This window comes from Canis lupus, chromosome 34 (genome assembly GCF_048164855.1).
Source record: "Canis lupus baileyi chromosome 34, mCanLup2.hap1, whole genome shotgun sequence".
Taxonomy (NCBI): Eukaryota; Metazoa; Chordata; class Mammalia; order Carnivora; family Canidae; genus Canis; species Canis lupus.
This window is the reverse complement of record NC_132871.1, coordinates 11,079,923-11,098,848: the sequence shown is the minus strand read 5'-3', so window position 1 is coordinate 11,098,848 and position 18,926 is coordinate 11,079,923. Positions and strand designations below refer to the sequence as shown.

The window sequence follows — 18,926 nt, the reverse complement described above, 5'->3', positions numbered from 1 at the left end:
ATCTATTAAAAAAAACTCATAAAACTAGGGGGCACCTGGGTGGCTCAGTGGGTAAACATCTGCCTTTGGCTCAGGTAGTGATCCTGGGGTCATAGGATCAAGTCCCACATTGGGCTCCCTGAGGGGACCCTGCTTCTCCCTCTGCCTCTCCCTCTGTGTCTCTCCCGAATAAATAAATAAAATCTTTAAAAAAAAAAAAACTAATAAAACTAATAAGTGTAGCAAGATCATAGAAGGCCAATATACAAAAATCAACTGCATTTCTATGTATATTAGCAATGAACTGTAGGTAGTAAAACAAAGCCATTTTGAGCCGTTTAGACTCAAAAATTGGAAATAATACATATACGTTTATCCAAAAAAAAGTGCAAAACCTGTATGCTGCACACTACAAAATGTTGCTGAGAAAAACTGAAGATCTAAACAGATATACTGTGTTTTATTATATAAAACACTGTTTTATATAATATTATATAAAAAACTGTGTTTATTATATAAACACAGCAGTATCAGAAGAAACAAATGGAGAGTGGAAGAATAATCTAGTTTTAATTAATGACTTACATTATATAAAAACATTAATAACAAAAATAAAAAGTTATGAATTGTGAGAACTGTTTGTAGGATATACTCTGAATGAAGAGACAACACAGAAGGCAGCATTGAAAAGAAAGTGAGAAAAAAAAAAGAAAAGAAAGTGAGAGAATAAAATAAGTGATGTTTGCCTTTGTAAAGCAAGGCAGGATGAACATAAGCATAAGATAGACAGCAATGAAGGTTCACATGGAGACCTCATAGAAGACTGCAACAAAATGAGGCCTTGCTGAAATAAGCCTTGCAGTATAAGGATACAAGGTTTTCAAAATGATTGTGACAAAAACTATAAAGTATTAAAGAATAGCTTTAGAGTAGCAATACTGTATTAATATTTTAAAGGCTAATAAAGAGATTTGCTTTGTAAATGGTCACAAACCTAAAGGTTGTTACTATCTGAAAAAGGGCAAATGATGTCAAAATTGTAGCAATTAACAAATGAAATTAGGTTCTAGAATAAGTTCTTAGTGTAACAAATCAAGAACATTCATCAGATTTCATCAGACAAGTTATTGGCTTACTTGTATTAACAATATTTGATCATTTATGATCAAAACATAAATTTGATTACAGACATTAAATGTCATCTCTCAGTATCAAATTTTCAACTTGAATAAGTATGCCAAATAGTATCTTGAAAGCATTTAGGTCAAATTAACTTTTGCTGGAATATTTTACTTCTATATGTTTAAAATGAGTATGTCCATAAAGGAATCTGGATACATAAAACAACAGATTTCATAAAAATATCTTAAATGCTGTACATACTAATAACTTTTAAAATAAAACATCTTCATATTTATGCTGTTATAGGTAACAGCAATTAATACAAACATCAAGAGCAATCATTGTAGGAATACTGGTCATTTTTACACAGCTTGGCAAATTATCAAGTACCTGCTGGTTATTAATTTTCAAACATATGGGAGCCCTGTGGTAATACACATTAAATTGATTCTCTTCCACAAATATGGCATAATGAAAAAATGAATTATTAATCTTCTCTATAAGAAATCATTTAACTCATTCATATTTTTGGCAATGCACAACTTAAATAGTCTTCTACATGGAAAGTGAATTAAAAACTTAAGCAAAATATGTTTTATTTACATAATCATGAAATTTAGGCTATTGTTCCCTCTATAACCCTATTTCTTATAGGTGCAATACAATTTTTATTACTTTATACAAGTTGCTAAACTTTTATTTTCTTAAAATTTAGATACCCAAATGTATATAATTCATGCATTCTCACAAAAAAGTTCTTTCATTAAACAACTAAGAACCTTATAAATCACAAGTATCTCAAATCAATCAAATAAAACAAATAATTCTCAATTTAATTTTTCTCAACTTCACAAACTATATGGCTTCCTTAAATGATATCGTTTTATGTCAATTTTAGAAGTATTTTTTCAATAACTACCTTTAAAGTTATGATTTATATACATTTCATTTGTAGCCAGCTTTCATTTGTTTATAAATTATCAGTTTTCTAGTTTCCTAAAATCTAATGTTCCCCTTTTTTTTTTTTTGAAAGAAAAGGAGGGAAAAAAACTAGTGTCATAATAACATTTAGATTGCCTTTATTGTATAAGTGCCCTGAATACCTGATATCGACCACTGACTAGCCTCAAAATCATTATAAATTATATGTTAGTAATTAGTCATGAATTACCAAAGTGATTTAAATTAGAATTAAATATCCTAAGATAAGATAAATAATTTATTATCATATTCAAGAATCTGACATGGAAATTTACACAAAATAATGTAATCTGCTGAAGCAGTAGACTTCACTGTAGGTGTTCCACCACAGTCCAAAAGAAAGCTGCAGGGTAATATAATCTATTATATTCCACAAACGGGGTCTTCCCCTAGAGATCTACCACATTGAAAAAGAGAATCCAAAGAAATGAAATAGAAAAGGCAATATGTTAATTTAATAGAACTTGATGCTAAAGTACCTGTCAGAAAATACTAAGGTTCAATGGCTTAATAAAAGAAAAAATCTACCAGCCCATATTAACAATAATAGTATTATACACCACAATGCAGAAATAGTCTTCCTGGAATATGTTGTCATGTTTAAAAATATATGTGGAAAAAATAAAAATAAAATAAATAAAAATATATGTGAAGAGTTTAGCAAAAAGCATGAATATATTCCAAAAGTGTTCTCTTCTATCCCATTTTATATAAATCTGGAGCCATTCTAAAGCTGAATATAAAAAGATATGCTATACTGTTGACTATGGACTACTACAAAGTTTTATTGCCATTTAAACAAAGAAGCCATAACAGTTAAATGAGCTCAAGAAATAGGTTTCAGTATCACAAGGTGCCAGCTGTAAAGAGTTATGGCTAATTGAATATGGAACTCCTGCTTAATCAGATAACTGCTCTGCTATTTCCAAATGAAATGCCATTTCCATACTGCCTGAAAATGGCCCGTTTTATTGGTAACCAGAGAAAACAATATAAACTGTAAATAACATTAAGTGCTCTGTTTACCCATTCCAGGCACTGAAGTAGCAGGGGATCCAAGACGTCTTGGTAACACATTTGATGATAGGGCTGGAGTAACAGTTCTTTCAGGGGGTCCACCAGGGGCTGAACTGTCCTTTGGTGGTCCAGGAGATACTGGAACTTGCGGAGGAGGGCCCTGGCTAGAGCTTGCTGGTGTTGGAGAAAGGTTTCTCTGAACTGCAGTTCGCTGACGAATCTCTGAGAATAACAATTAAAAAGAGCATTTTTTATTTAATATCCATATTAGCCAATACCACAAAATGATTCACATTTAATAAAGTTTTGTGGCACCAGAAAGCATCTGTAGGGTCAAAACTTGTTGTAATAAGAAATTCATAAAATGTAACACTAAGAACTGACTATAACAGGGTACTTACTCCATTTCTGACCCTATATTTCCAACTGCATATATTTACACAAAATCCTTGATTTAAGTCTATCTACAGATATCACTTTTCAAAATAAATACAAATAAAATAAAATCATCACCCAATTATGTGTCCTGTCTTTTTACATTAATTCTTCCTAATTTATGATAAAGGAAAGTAAGTTTATCAGAATTAGTGAAAACTGATGAAAATGGCAGACTTGTTTTTTCAAGATAATGAGTGAATAAGTATATTCTGGAATTATCAAATGATTTATGAAGTACTTAATCTAAGTAGTCATAGAAATGCTGAAAAAGTACTCTTTACTATTAGGAACTACTCCTAATCTCCTTTATACTATTACTGTCTCTTTGGTAATTTTTTTTTCCCCAATACATTCAATAAAGGAAAACTTCCTCTCTGTATAAACAGTTATCATCATAAATAAATCATATCTTTTAGTTGCAGAAATTACAAGATTTTCTCTAACAGGGGCTGGTAAATGTGCCAAATCAGGCTCCTGCCCCTTTTTGTAGTTTTATTTAAAACACAATGCTCTTTTGTTTACATATTGTCTATAGCTCCTTTAGAAAAGCTGAGCATTTGCAAGAGATCATATGGCTGTCAGAGCCATTTACTATATTTACTATCTTGCCCTTTACAGAAAGTTTCATGATCTCCTAACTCCATAACACAAATGTAATGCTATCATTTCCCATTCCCACCAATATCTTACTTGAATGTTGATGGTAAGATCTCAAGAAAAGAAGTGCTTATAGCTTTTTAATTCTACGTATCACCTTAAATTATCACAAATCCTCAAACAGTAGGCGGAAACTCAAGAAATTAAATTTTAATTGGCATGACTGGTAAAAATGCATACTTCCAGAAGCAAAATATTTTAAATTTGGATGACAGCTAAAAGATTTTCATGACGAGTTCATTGGAACTAAAAGTACACCTCTAGCATCAGGTTTCAGTTCATTACAATCTAGCAGAAACTTCTTTAGAATCCTGGCTGTAACTTATAGCATTATTTGACCTAAGATGGGTTAACTTCACTAAACCTCTTTTCTTTATCTGCAAATTTAGGATAATAATATTAATTCACAGAATTGTTATAAGGATTAAATGATATCTGTATTGATAGCCCACATTTATCAAATGCATAATATTTCAGATGACACTGTTTTCACACAAAGTATTTTCAAATGACCCATTAGTGAACTGTAATTACTGAAACCAAGTAATTTTCCTCTGGTTTTTAATTGTCTCTAATCTGGCCACTGAAATAATAAATTAAAAGCAGATCATCATTATATAACTGGAACTGTCTTTGTATCTTGCTATTTTCCATGCAGTTTATTTAGAAATTTTCAGATTTTACCTGGACTAATTGTAACCTAATATCTCCTGCAAATTAGCTGGTTACTTATCTTTTACTCACAAGGAACATCTCAAAAGGTGGTTGGTTACACACAGGGAAAGGCATGAAATGCTGCAAAAGGTATTGAGGGGTGCCTGGCTGGCTCAGTTGGTAAAGCATGCAACTCAATCTCAGAATTGGGAGTTGAAGCCCCACATTGGGTGTGGAGCACGTGATGTGATGAGCACTGGGTATTATATGCAAATGATGAATTATTGAACACTGTATCTGAAACTAATGATGTACTATATGCTGGTTAATTGAATTTAAATTTTTAAAATGCTGCAAAAGGTATTAAGATCAATGTAATTATATTAAGATTGGTCATTTAAATTAATTTTTACAAAACAAGATATCAAATACTATAAATCATTTTTTAGCCAATTTTCAGGTAAAACATAACTTTAAAAAATGACATTTTTCTTCCAGATAAATAAAAGTTTAACATGTATCAGACTGTATTAAAAGTAGTTATTACTCTTTCACTTCTTAAAAACAGACTTGAAACTGCTTCCTCTGAATGTGCATCTACTTTGCAACAATTAACTCAAGTACCATTTTAACATACATCACTCATGAACTACTAAAAGCTGAGGTCTATAACTAGCTAGGTTAACAAAGGACACCACATCTAGCATTCTATAAAAGAGATTTGGTTTAATAATTTCTAAATCTGTATTTAGACAGAAAATGGGACGCCCAGGTGGCTCAGCGGTTGAGCACATCTGCCTTCGGCTCAGGAAGTGATCCTAGAGTCCGGGGATCAAGTCCCACATCAGGCTCCCTGCATGGAGCATCCCTCTGCATATGTCTCTGTCTCTCTCATGAATAAATAAATAAAAACTTTTAAAATATATAAATAAATGAATTTAGGCAGAAAAAAGGAGAAAATTATATAAGGGTGAGGAAAGGAAGGAAAGTTTCATCATTTTCAAAGGAAAAGCAGGTAACAAAATTACAATATCAACAGATGAAAATAGCTAGCAACAACATCAAATCTATATTTGGTAAGGTGTTATGAAATATTCTGGTAGTCTCAACTTAAAATATCTAAGATTTAAAAAACCAATAAATAAATAAAATAAAACATCTAAGATTTCTCTACTTTTAGTTACTTGTCATTCACGAATGCTTTGTATTACTCTAAAAAGTTTCTGGTATTCAACAAAGTATTATATTGGTTATATTTAACATTTCCTGCATTTAAATGTAAAATACCATCCCACAAAAAAAGATTTACCAAGCATTTAACATCAATCTGGTAAAGAATCATAAGAAGTTTTCCATAAGTTCAATTCTTGAACTAGAGGATTTTTCAAAATCCTTATCAGTGATCAGTCACCGATTCAATAAAAAAATCACACCACGTATGAGTACATATCTATATTTTTAAATTCAAAATGAAGGAAATAGAATCTAAATGAGATTTAAAAAAACTTCTATATTACAATAAACAAAGTTTAAAATAATAATAAAATGGCGCCTGGGTGGCTCAGTTAAAATAATGATAAAACAAGATAGTTGTTAAAAAGCATAGACTCTGCCTGAAGTCAGTCAGTCAGAGAAAGACAAATACCATATGATTTCACTCACATGTGGAATTTAAGAAACAAAACAGATGAACATGGAGAAAAAAAGAGGCAATCCATAAAACAGACTCTTAACTATAGAGAACAAACTAAGGGTTGATGGAGGGAGATGGGGGGGATGGGTGATGGGGATTAAGGAAGGCACTTGTGATGAGCACAGGATGTTGTAAGTGATGAATCACTAAACTCTACACATGAAACTAATATTACACTACATGTTAACGGGTATTTAAATAAAAACTTGAAACTACAAAGAAAAAAAGCAGACTCTGGGATGAAGCTCTATTGATTTAAATTTCGCCTCCACTGTTTATTAGAGGTGCATGCAACCTTTTCTGAATTGATAACAAGTCTCAGTTCAGCTTCCTTATAATAGGAATACTTACTTCTTACAGTTGTTATAAAGATTAAATAAGATCAGCAACAAAAAGGGTTTAACCAAAGCACAGGTACTTACCAAGTACTTAATAAATAAAACCTACTAGAAATAGTATTCAACTAAAGGCCAGAGATTACAATAAATCAAAAGCTAAGCAATCTAGAATTTCTAAAGCAAAAATTAAAATAAAATGTAGATATTAATGTACAATTAAATGTTTTCCTAAACATATTTGTGAGCTTCCTAGTGTAAATTCACAATTTATGCAAAAACTTAAATCCATTAACTCTAGCTTGGTCTAAAATAATTCTTGAGACAAATGTTCTATAATACAAATAATTCTCTTGATATACTGGATTTTTAAATACCGACTGTTTACTTGAAGAGGGTTTTGTCTTCATTTTTGGTATTAAGCTGTAGTGGGAAGAATAGTACACTATAGTTAGAAGCCTTGGATTTTCATCCTAGGGATAACACCAGTTCCTTATGCAAACTAAAGTCTTTTATCCACTCTGGGTTTCAAATTTCTTTAAAGAGTGTTGGCAAAACTACAAAGACAATCCTCATATTTTCCCTAGTATTGGTCAAAGTTTTTCTCAACATTATGTCTAGCTCTAAGCCTCATAAGAAAAAGCATCAAGCAAAAGTCTTTGAATGATTCACATATACAAATGTGGAGATTCTTAAATTTAGGGTGTATTTGGCTCTTTATAAGTGATTATTAAATGTAGGTAAAAGAGGCATGAGATATCTTCAGGAGAGTTTCTATTTTTAAATTCATATAAATTCTGGTCTCAATTGTCTAAATTTATATGATTCCTTTAAATAATCAAAATAATAAAGACTATTGCATCTTGCATCTCTTCTTTTTACTTTTAAAATTTTTTTGAAGGTCTTTATTCACTGTATAATCTTCTACGTATCCTACTCATAATAAGCTACTTTAAATTCAGCCTCTGCCCTACTTCCCTAAGTAAATTTTCTCAATAGGTGGATGGCTTTTTAGTATCAAAATGACTCCATAACCTCTTCCCTCTCATAGAGGCAAAGCCTTGGGGAGGAAAGAAAGAAAGAAAGAAAGAAAGAAAGAGAGAGAGAGAAAAAGAAAGAAAGAAAAAACTTCCCCAACATTTCACTCCTCAACTTAACACAATTTGTTTTTCGTCCTCCTTCTTAGCTACCATAGTATCACTTACTGCTGAAGGCACCATTGTTTTGGTTACCACTAATGTTATAGCTACTCTTTATGAAATCCTTATTATCTGCTAGGAACTATAACAGATGCTTAATGTGAGTTTACTAATGTCATCTAATATTTAGACCAACTCTGAGGTAACTTCTACCATCAGTTTTCAAAAGAAACCAAAGCTCAGAAGCTAAATAACTTGCCAAAAGTCTCACAGTAATTAAGAGATGGACATAGGACACAAATTCCAGTTATTATAACAATGTCCTCAACTCTGTTCAACCTCAGATTTGATGACCTCATTTGTCTTCTACTTGACCCTTTGTAGACTATGACAGCAGATGCCATCCCTACTACACTTCAACTTTCTAGATGCTAGTTTAGTTCTGCTTTCAAGTCTAAGCATTTCTTCTGTCTTTTTCCTGGGTTCCTCCTTTCTCCTATCCTTAAATCTCAATGTTCCCTGGCGTTTGGCCATAAACCTTACTCTATTTTCTTTTCCTGGGCAATTTCACTCAATTCCATGGTTTAAAGAACTATCATCTAGGGGATCCCTGGGTGGCTCAGAGGTGTAGCGCCTGCCTTTGGCCCAGGGCGCAATCCTGGAGTCCCAGGATCGAGTCCCGCGTCGGGCTCCCGGCATGGAGCCTGCTTCTCTCTCTGCCTGTGTCTCTGCTCTCTCTCTCTCTCTCTCTCTCTCTCTATGTCTATCATGAATAAATAAAATCTTTAAAAAAAAAAAAAGAACTATCATCTATACATCCCAATGATTCCTAATCTGTACCTATAACCTTAACCTTTTTCCTGATCTCCGTATAAAATAATCAATTACCTATAAACCATACCACCTGGATGTCACTTGACTCAACAAATCCACAAGCAAATCTATTATCTTCTATATAAACTTACCACTCCAATTCTTATGTTTCTTATCTTGCTGAAAACACTAACATCTAACCAGTTGCCAAAAACCTACATGATATCTAGACCCCTCCTCCCACTCTCCACTATCCAAATCTAATTGTCATCAAATCTTGTCATTCTACTCTTAAATCTTAATTATCTGTTAAATCACTCCTTTTTCGACTCCTTTGCCACAATTTTATGTAGTGCCAGCCTTTATTTCTTTTTTTGGATTAGATAATACCCTAATCAATCTGCTGTCCTCAGCCTTGCTCTCTCCAATCCATTCTCCATATTACCAAAAAAAAAAAAAAAAGTGTTATTTCTAAAATGCAAAGTCTCTAGTGGCTTATCATGTTGCATATAAGATAAAGTCCCAAACTCCATAATGTTGCATGCAAAATTACCCTCCCTCACATAAACACTCCCTTGTTCAGGCAGATAGCACTATATGCAGTCCCTCAGAGTACCACCTGGTTTCTCTCTTCTTATCTTTGCATGTGAAGTAGACCTGAAGAGTCCTTTCCCAATGTGTTCTCAAAGCAAATTGCTACTAGAATTTATAATGCATTATGATTTGTGCCTACCTTCATTGTGGTCCTTAGTGTGTTAAGATTATTTACATGTGTGTACTCTTTTGAACCAAGATCTCCTAAAGAAAAACTGCATCTTTGTAGCCCCAAGATTTGGCAAGTAACCAGCACAGAATATGAACTTAATAAACATCCATGAAATAAATTCTTTCCTCTTGCATTTCAATATCAAATTTCCAACTACCTACTTAGATGGTGTAGTGGGCTCCCAAACATGTCCATACCCTCATACTCAGAGCCTATAAATGTTATGCTACATGTAAAGGAAATTAAGGCTGCAGCTAGAATTAAGATTGTTAATCAGCTTAATTTGTGTTGCCTACTACATTTCAGCCTAACTTCAGACCATACAAATACGCCACCTTCGAGCAGAAAATATGCTAGTCATATATACCACTTGCCAGCCTTTAGTTTACTCTTTTGTTGTCCTATATTTTAAATTAATAATACATTTTGCTTATATTATTTATAAACAAATAATCCAAATTAAAAATGGGCAGAGGACCTGAGTAGATGTTTTTCCAAAGAAGACATACAGATGGCCAAGAGACACATGAAAAGAAACTCACTGTCACTAATTATCAGGGAAATGAATATCAACACCACAATGAGAGATCACCTCACACTAGTCAAAATGGCTAGTATCAAAGACAAGAAATAACAAGTGTTGGCAAGGAGGTGGAAGAAAGGGAACCCTAGAAAACTGTTGGTAGGAATGTAAATTGGTTCAGTCACTATGGAAAACAGTATGGAAGTTCCTCAAAAAAATAAAAGTAGAAATACCACACAACGTCCACTTCTGAGTATTTACTAGGAAAAAAACAAACACACCAATTTTCTGAAAAGTTATATGCATCCTTATGTTCAATGTATCATTATTTACAGTAGACAAGATATAAAAGAAACCTAAGTGTCCATCAACAGATGAATGAATCAATATGTGATATAGATAGATAGATATACACCCACACACACACATATACATACAATGGAATATTACTCAGCCATCAAAAGGGATGAGATCTTGCCCTTTGCAACAACATGGATGGACCTAGAGGGTATTATACTAAGTGAAATAAGTTAGATGGAAAAAGACAAGTTACCATATGATTTCACTTATATGTGGAATCTAAAAAAATAAAAAAATAAAAAAATAATAAAAATAAAAAATAAAAAAGACTCATAAATACAGAGAACAAAGTGGTGGTTGCCATAAAGGGGGCCAGAATAGAGGGATGGGTAAAATAGGTGAAGGGGATTAAGAGACACAAATTTACAATTATAAAACAAATAAGTCACTGGGATGAAAAGTATACCATAGGGAATATAGTCAACAATATTGCAATAACTTTGTATGGTGACAGATGGTAACTACACTTAGCTTGGAGAGTCTTTTATAATGCACACAATTGTCAAATCACTATGTTGCTTGCCTAAAACTAATTTAATGTTGTATGTCAATTATACTTCAATTAAAAAAAAGAATATGTTTTGCTTTATAGTTCTTTATCTCAACATTTACATTTTTTCATCACCTTCATGATTTATTTCTACTTTAACTGCCTCCTATCTCTTTCAGTTTTAAACAACCTACACCTTGCAGTTCACCAAGGTCCCATTTGGTAAATTACTACTTTACAACATTTAACTAAATTCATTCATTCTAAAAAAAGTTTTATTTTCTTCAACTCAACACATTTATTAAGTAACCACTATGAGCAAAGCACTAATGAATGGAATGCAGAGTTACATATAGAGGTGGCAAGCAAAGATAAAACAAAATCATGAAACACCAGGTAAGTGCCATAAAAAAAGGAAGCCAACAAAGTACCATGGAGGGTCCAAGCATAGAGCGATTAAAGTCAGCGATGGAATGAAGGAAGGGTTCATAGTAATGGTGGTATTTAAGATGAATATTGAAAAATGGATGGGGATCTAAACGCCTTTGTTTCTGTATTAAGGTACATGTAGCAGTTTTATAATACAGGTCTAAAATTCTTTGATTTGCCTCCCATCAAATGGGGTTGGGAGGATGTCTATGTCTTCTCCCTTGAATCTGTGCTCTGTTACTGTTTGACCAAGAAAATGTAGGGGCCTCAGTTTTCCAACTACTGTCACTTGGGCTTCTTCCTCTTAGAACTCAGACACCATGGTGGAGCAAGTCCAAGTGACCCCATGAGAGAAGTCTATGTGGAGAGTAACTAAGTGCTAGCACCAACTTGTTAGCCATGTGTGTAAGCTATCTTGGTAGTAGATCTTCCAGCTCCAACAGATGTGAGGCAGAGATAAGCAGTCTCTGCCAAACCTTGCCAACACTGCAAATTCATGAGCAAAACAAATTAATATTGTTCTAAGCCACTAAGTTTTGGGGTGGTTTGTTATATAACAGATTATTTTAACAGTACAGATATGACACTTAAGAACACCCAAAAATGAGCTTACTGTTTTACAAGTGTTTTCCATATTTTCTTAATCAAACCTACATCCCAAAAAACAGCAAAATATGGAGTATCATTCCCTTTGCTGTCAAGATCAAAAAGATTAGTGATTTCTACTTTAATCTTCCAAATATACCATGGAACACAAGTGAGTAAACTCTAAAAACCTACTTAAGAAGCTATAATCCATTTTCTAGAGCCATTAAAATTTTCTGCAGTACGTATTGATTTCAAATTTAGCTGTGGCAGGATACAATTGACTTTTCTTTTGTTAATTTCATTAGTAGAGATGCAGGGTTATGTACAAAGGTAAAAAAGAATGCATATGTAGCTTCCTTTTGAAACAAATATAGGGAAGTCTGTTAAGGATTTATAGTCATAACCCAATTCTAGGACCTTGCCATTAAGGATAACTGCAGCCTTTCCAAGTTCAAGCATCCCACTCTGAAAAGTTATCTTTCCAGATTAATTCCTCTATTATTCTTTCAACTCCAAGAGGATCTATAATCCATTAGTTATTAAAGGAGTCAGCAAACTTTCTTTTATAAAGAGTTACACAGTAAATATTTTAGGCTTTGCAGACCGGATACAGTTTCTCTTGCATATTTTTATTCTTCTAATTTTCTTGCAACACTTTAAAAATGTAAAACCAATTCTAAGGTCAAGAGCTATATAAAACGGATCTTGTAGTTTGCAGACTTCTATATTAATACTATCAACATCTTTGTCCATCATCCTCCACTCATGTCCTTATTTCCCTCATGATCATCTTAGATTCTATATACATTGTTATAATCACTACCTTGCAAACACTTTCACTTCCCGTGCACCTTAACCATTTTATTTAATCCATTAGGTAAAACCCCAACCCTGGTTAAAACCAACTCTCTTCCTACTTCATAGCTGTACCCATACAGCTAAACACAACTAGAAAACATGCACAATCATATTTTAAATTGATGACTGTCAATTTTAATTTATTTGCTTACTTTTAAGTAGGCTCCATGCCCAGCGTGGAGCCCAATGTGGGGCTTGAACTCATGACCTCGAGATTAAGATCTGAGCTGAAACCAAAAGTTGGATGCTTAACTAATTGAACCTTCTGGGCATTCCAAATTTATGACTGTTAACTTTAAGTGGGCATTAGCATCCCCTGGCATTCCTACATTTTCCTAATCCATTTGCTCTCTCACATCCCTAGAGATTTATTTTATGCATTCTCTTCAGGCCCCCAACAAGATCTTCCCCATTCTTCTCACTCTAAGAATATAAATACAATCAAAAGACAATTCCCACCAATTACCAGTATCTGTCCATGTTCTCTGTCTTCGCTCCTTACTATTGACAAACTATGCACAGTCCCATCAAAAGCTAACTTCCACACTTGTATACCAAATCCTATCCCTTCTTGCCTCCTCATGGACAGTTTTCCATCAATTACGTTCACTCTCTCCATCATCAATTATTCTGTGTCCTCTAGGCCACTTCCAGTAGCATACAAACATGTTATTTCTGTCATACAGCATGTTCACCCACATACACATAAAGCTTCCCTGTCTAGCTACCCATTTTTCTACTCCCTCTTATTCAAGAGTCTCTTCTGTCTCCAACTTCTCTACTCCCCTATTTTCTTAAGCCCACTCTAATCAGGCTCTTGCCTCATTCCTCCACCAAAACTATTATTTTCAAGGTCACTATGGGCCTCAACATTGTTAAAAATCAATGTTCAATTCTCAACTCTCAACTTACGTAGCAGTATTTCTCACAGTGATCACACCTTGAAACACTTTCTTTAGTTAGCATTCAGGACTCCACATTCTCCTGGGTTTCCTCTAACTGACCACTTCTCAGTGTCTCTTTATGGTTTCTCATTACTCCTGACATCTTAAGGTTAGAGTGCCCCAGGGCAGGCTTGGTCCTTTTCTCTTTTTTCTCCAAATTTACATCTTTGGTAATCTCAAATAGTCTCACAGTTTTGATACCATCCACATATTGAGGATACCCAGATTTATATCTTCAACCTAGATATTTCCTGTTTGCCAGACGTATATTCTATTGCTTCCTTAAAATCTCTACTTGAATGTCTGGCATCTCAAATGTACATGTCCAAAATCAAACCCAGTTCTTCATATCACCTCAAACTTTCCCTTTTCCCCAAAAAGTGCTCCTCTTGCAATTTCTAACATCTTAGTAAATGGCAACTCCATCTTCCCAATTACTCAGGCCAAAATCCTACGTTCTCTGATCCTTCCTTCTCCTACCCCATATCCAACCCATCAGGAAATCTTTTGGGTTCTAACTTCAAAATATATGCAGAATATGACTGCTTCTTAAACCACTTCCACTGTTACTGAACCAAGGTCCAAGCCAACATCAATGCTTTCCTAGACTACTAGAGTAGGTTCCCAAGTAGTCTCCCTGCTTCTACCGTTGCTCCCTTTACAGCCTCAACAAAGTAACCTTCCGATTATTTTATTTGAGATTTTACTTATTTATTCATGAGAGACACACAGAGAGGCGGAGACACAGTCAAAGGGAGAAGCAGGCTCCATGCAGGGAGCTCAATGTGGCACTTAATCCCAGGACTCCAGGATCACGCCCTGAGCCGAAGGCAGATACTCAACCACTGAGCCACCCAGGCATCCCTAACCTTCCAATTAAAACATAATACAGATCATGTCAATCTTCTGCTCAAAACAAAAAACAAAAATTTTTAAAAAGTGAAAACTGAAATTCTTAAAATGGTCTACATTCCATAAGGCCGTACAAGGTATGATCCTTTCTTTCCTCTCTTACTGCCCCTCCTACTAGTCCTCCCTTTGTTCAATCCAGTGCAGCCATACTGGTCTTGTTATTTCCAGAGCAATCTGGGTATGCTCTCTACTCAGTCTTTGCACTTGCCGATTCTTCTGTCTACAATGTTCTCCCCTTCAGATATTTGCATGGCTCATTCCCTCACTTCTTTCATATCTTTAATCAAATGTCAAGTTACCAATGTGGCCTTCTGTCTACAATGTTCTCCCCTTCAGATATTTGCATGGCTCATTCCCTCACTTCTTTCATATCTTTAATCAAATGTCAAGTTACCAATGTGGCCTTCCCTGATAAACCTTATTTAAAACTTCAACCCACCCTTACTCAAGGCACTCCCTATTCACCGTTATTTACTTCCTCTAATATATATATATATATATATATATATATATATATATATATGTATTTCTCTCTCTCTCACACACACACATATGCATGCACACATACAAAGTTTTTTGTCTGTTTTGTTCCCTACTATGTTCCTAGGGCCTAAACAATGCCTGGCAGAGAGCACACACTTAAGTAAACATTTATTGAAAAAACAGAAAAAAACAAATCCGAGATTAGTACACTGAAGTCAGATTTATTCCTGCATGCCAATTAAAACTTTGAATAGAAATGTAATTTCTTACCAACCCCAAATATCTCAATTTCTTTATTCTATAGAATCTATTCAGAAAATTCCACTGGCAAATACCTTTTTTCATTAAATCCAAACTTCATTACTTTTTTTTAAAAGCTTGGCATGGAGCCCAACACAGAGCTTGAACTCAGAACCCTGAAATCAAGACCCAAGCTGAGACCAAGAGTCAGATGCTTAACCAACTAAGCCACACAGATGCCCCAAATTTCTTTAATTTACTAAGGACAAAGCTTTCCCATCTCTCAGTCTATGATTCCTCCAGAACTAGAATAAATGCTATGCACCTAAGCACCATATCATTCTATTAAATGTAAATATATATATATACACATATATCTACTTTTATGTTTTTATTCCTTCATACTAAATGATAACACGGATTTTCTAAGACTAAGCACCCACCGATAAAAACTCTTTAAAAAGAATTTAAGAAGAAAAAATTATTTAAAAAGGAGTCAGGAAAAAAAAAAAAAAAAGGAGTCAGGACTACACTGTAGATCAATGAAAAACAAGGAGTCTGGGAAACTGGCACAGCCAAAAAAGTCTAAGAAGACATGTCAACTAAATGTAAGATGGTGTCCTGGATGAGATACTGAAGCAGAAAAAGGACATAAAATTAAAGAAAAAAAAAAAACTACGGAAATGGGTGCCTGGGTGGCTCAGTGGTTGAGCATCTGCCTTTGGCTCCGGTCATGATCCTGGGGTCCTATGATTGAGTCCCACATCCAGCTCCCGGCAGGGAGCCTGCTTCTTCCTCTGCTTATGTCTCTGTCTCTATCTGTGTGTCTCTCATGAATGAATGAATGAATCAATCAATCAATCAATCTTAAAAGGAAAAAAAAAAAACCTAAGGAAATCTGAATAAACTGGACTTTAAGTTAATAACAGTGAATCAATATCGGTTCATTAATTTTAGCAAATGTTAATGTAAGATGGTAACAGAGGATACTTGGTACAAGGTTATATGGGAATTCTTTGTACTAGCTTTGCAATTTTTCTGTAAATCTAAAAATATTCTAAAATATTAACCTTATTAAAAAAGAAGAGATGGTCAGGTTAGTATTATTTCCAGTACATATTATACTCCTTTTAGTAATAAACTTAAGCAAATCGATGAATACTATTTTCAAATTTTATAATCAGTATCAATGTAATATATCATTAACACTACATAATAAAAAATAAAAGATATCGTCTATACATGATTCACAGTTCTGGTTCAGCAATCAAGCAAGAGAGTTATTAAAATAAGAACATATATAATTTTTACTAGCTTTCTTGCATGAGATACATATATATATACATATACATACACATATATATATTTAGTACCTTTTTTTCCCCTTTCTATTTCAGTTCAAAAACAAGACAAGAAAAAAAGGAAAAGAGAGGGAGAGAAGAGAAAGAGGGGAAGGAAGGAAAAAATGAACAATGGTTCAAGCAAAGACATAAATATTTGACTAAACTCACAGGAATGCAGAACTTAAACATTAGTAGAATGTATGACTAAGTCACCTACAAAATGAAAGGAACCTAAAAGAGATCTGAAAAGATTAAACAACAAAACTCAATTATAACTCTCAAAAAGGAGAATGAAGTTGAGATATAGTTTAGAATTTTTTAAAATAAGGAAAAAATTCCAAACAGCAATTAATTACTACAGACCTAGAAGAACTAGTAATACTAGAATAGGACACTCCAGAAGAAATTTTTTTTGTATATTTTTTTATTGGAGTTTGATTTGCCAATATATAGTATAACACCCAGTGCTCATCCCATCAAGTGCCCCCCTCAATGCCCATAATCCAGTCACCCCCTCCTCCCACTCACCTCCCCTTCCACTACCCCTTGTTCGTTTCCCAGACTTAGGAGTCTCTCATGTCAGAAGAAATATTTTTTAAAGATAAAAAAAGCTTATAAGCTTAAGGTCAAAAACCATATTATATTCATCTCTGTATTCCCCATGGCGTTTACACTTAAGAATTATTTAACACGTTCTTTTAAACGAATAGCTCATTTATGGTATAGCTAAGAGTTAATTCTCCCTAAAAGGATATCCAAAAGCAATGCCACAGGGATCAAGAGCAGAGAGACCAGCAATGGTTTTTCTATAACTACAATACGACATCAGAAGGAAAAAATGTATTTGGATTTCAAAAGCTTCTAAGGAAAAATGAATTTAAATTCTTCAAGGAAATGATGTTGCCTAAATATTAATAAGTACTTAAGAATGTCAGTAAAGAGGTCATACTTTTCTTTTTTTTACTGAAAGAACAGATTTTTTTTAAGTAACAGCAACTGCTTTCCACAAAATATCACATTTAAAAAATATTATTTCCTAAAGTTATTTAAAAAGTATTTTTGAAAAGTTAGTGCCAGTTATACAAAATACTGTAAAAATGATAGAAACCTGGCCTATAGACCAAACTCTTTTAAAAATTACTAAAAAGAAGTATAAATTGTAAAAAACTTAAATCGGTTATGAAGGCAGGAGTTCAGTGCAAGTATCTATGCCTAATTTATTTTAATCATACATAAACTTTTACACTCATCAAAACATCAGGCTTATATTTTTATAAACCAAATCCTACTTAACTGACTGAGCCACTGAGGTGCCCTGTAAGAATTTTCATAAGGTATTCTAAAAGATCCTTATTTGAACAGGGGAAAAAAACTTATAAAATACTGTTGAAATTATTTTAATTTCAAAAGCTTAAAACCAATTATATATTTAATCTCAATGGATAACATCTTTTACTTATCAACATATTCCTGAAAAATCAAAATGAAATGAACTTATTGCCATCCACTCCAAGTCATAACTCATATTACCATATATAAATTAACATAAAAGCATTCTACATAAGTTTTTACACACCTCTATCACACTTTTGAACTCACTTGGATAAATATGGATCTTTCCAACAGCAGCAGCAGTTTCTACAAAGTTATTTACCTTGTCCAGGTCTTGCAGTTACAGCTGCTCCAGCAGATGGCGGCTCAAACTCCTGTCAATTACAATAATGTTATTACAGTGACCTACTACAATGCACTATTTATAAATAGCACTGATATAACAGTCTTACCTTTGCTTTCTTTGAGTCTGGATCAAACCTTTCAAGAATTAATTTAGCCGTTTTATAAGTTTCTTTTTCCATGACTTCTTCAAGCTATGAACAAAAATTTCCATAAATTGTCACACTTCAAAACATACACACTACTTATTTTTATAAGTCCTATTCCGAAAGTATTCAAGTACAATGGTTAAAATAAACAGCATATAATATATCCAGACAGCATCAAATACTTCCTACATTCAAATAATTAAAATCCAGATTTTAAAATGGCTTCTAACCCCTAATATGTTACTTGTATTTAACAGCTTTACTGCAAGGAAATACCAAATACAGCTAATTGTTTACATATAATGAGGAGAATAATTACATGCACCAACTTCAATAATG

General features: G+C 33.5%; 1 protein-coding gene across 6 annotated transcripts in view; it reads right to left on the bottom strand.

Annotated features, from left to right (window-relative positions):
* LNPK (lunapark, ER junction formation factor) overlaps nt 1–18,926 on the bottom strand; it is a 77,945-nt gene that overhangs the window by 17,495 nt on the left and 41,524 nt on the right. For all 6 annotated transcript variants that reach the window (XM_072811066.1, XM_072811068.1, XM_072811065.1 and 3 more), the window contains 3 exons: nt 18,549–18,632; nt 18,419–18,470; nt 3,109–3,321 (listed from right to left, as the gene is read on the bottom strand). In XM_072811066.1, the coding sequence (XP_072667167.1) occupies nt 3,109–3,321; nt 18,419–18,470; nt 18,549–18,632 (349 nt within the window). The remainder of the gene's footprint in view (nt 1–3,108; nt 3,322–18,418; nt 18,471–18,548; nt 18,633–18,926) is intronic.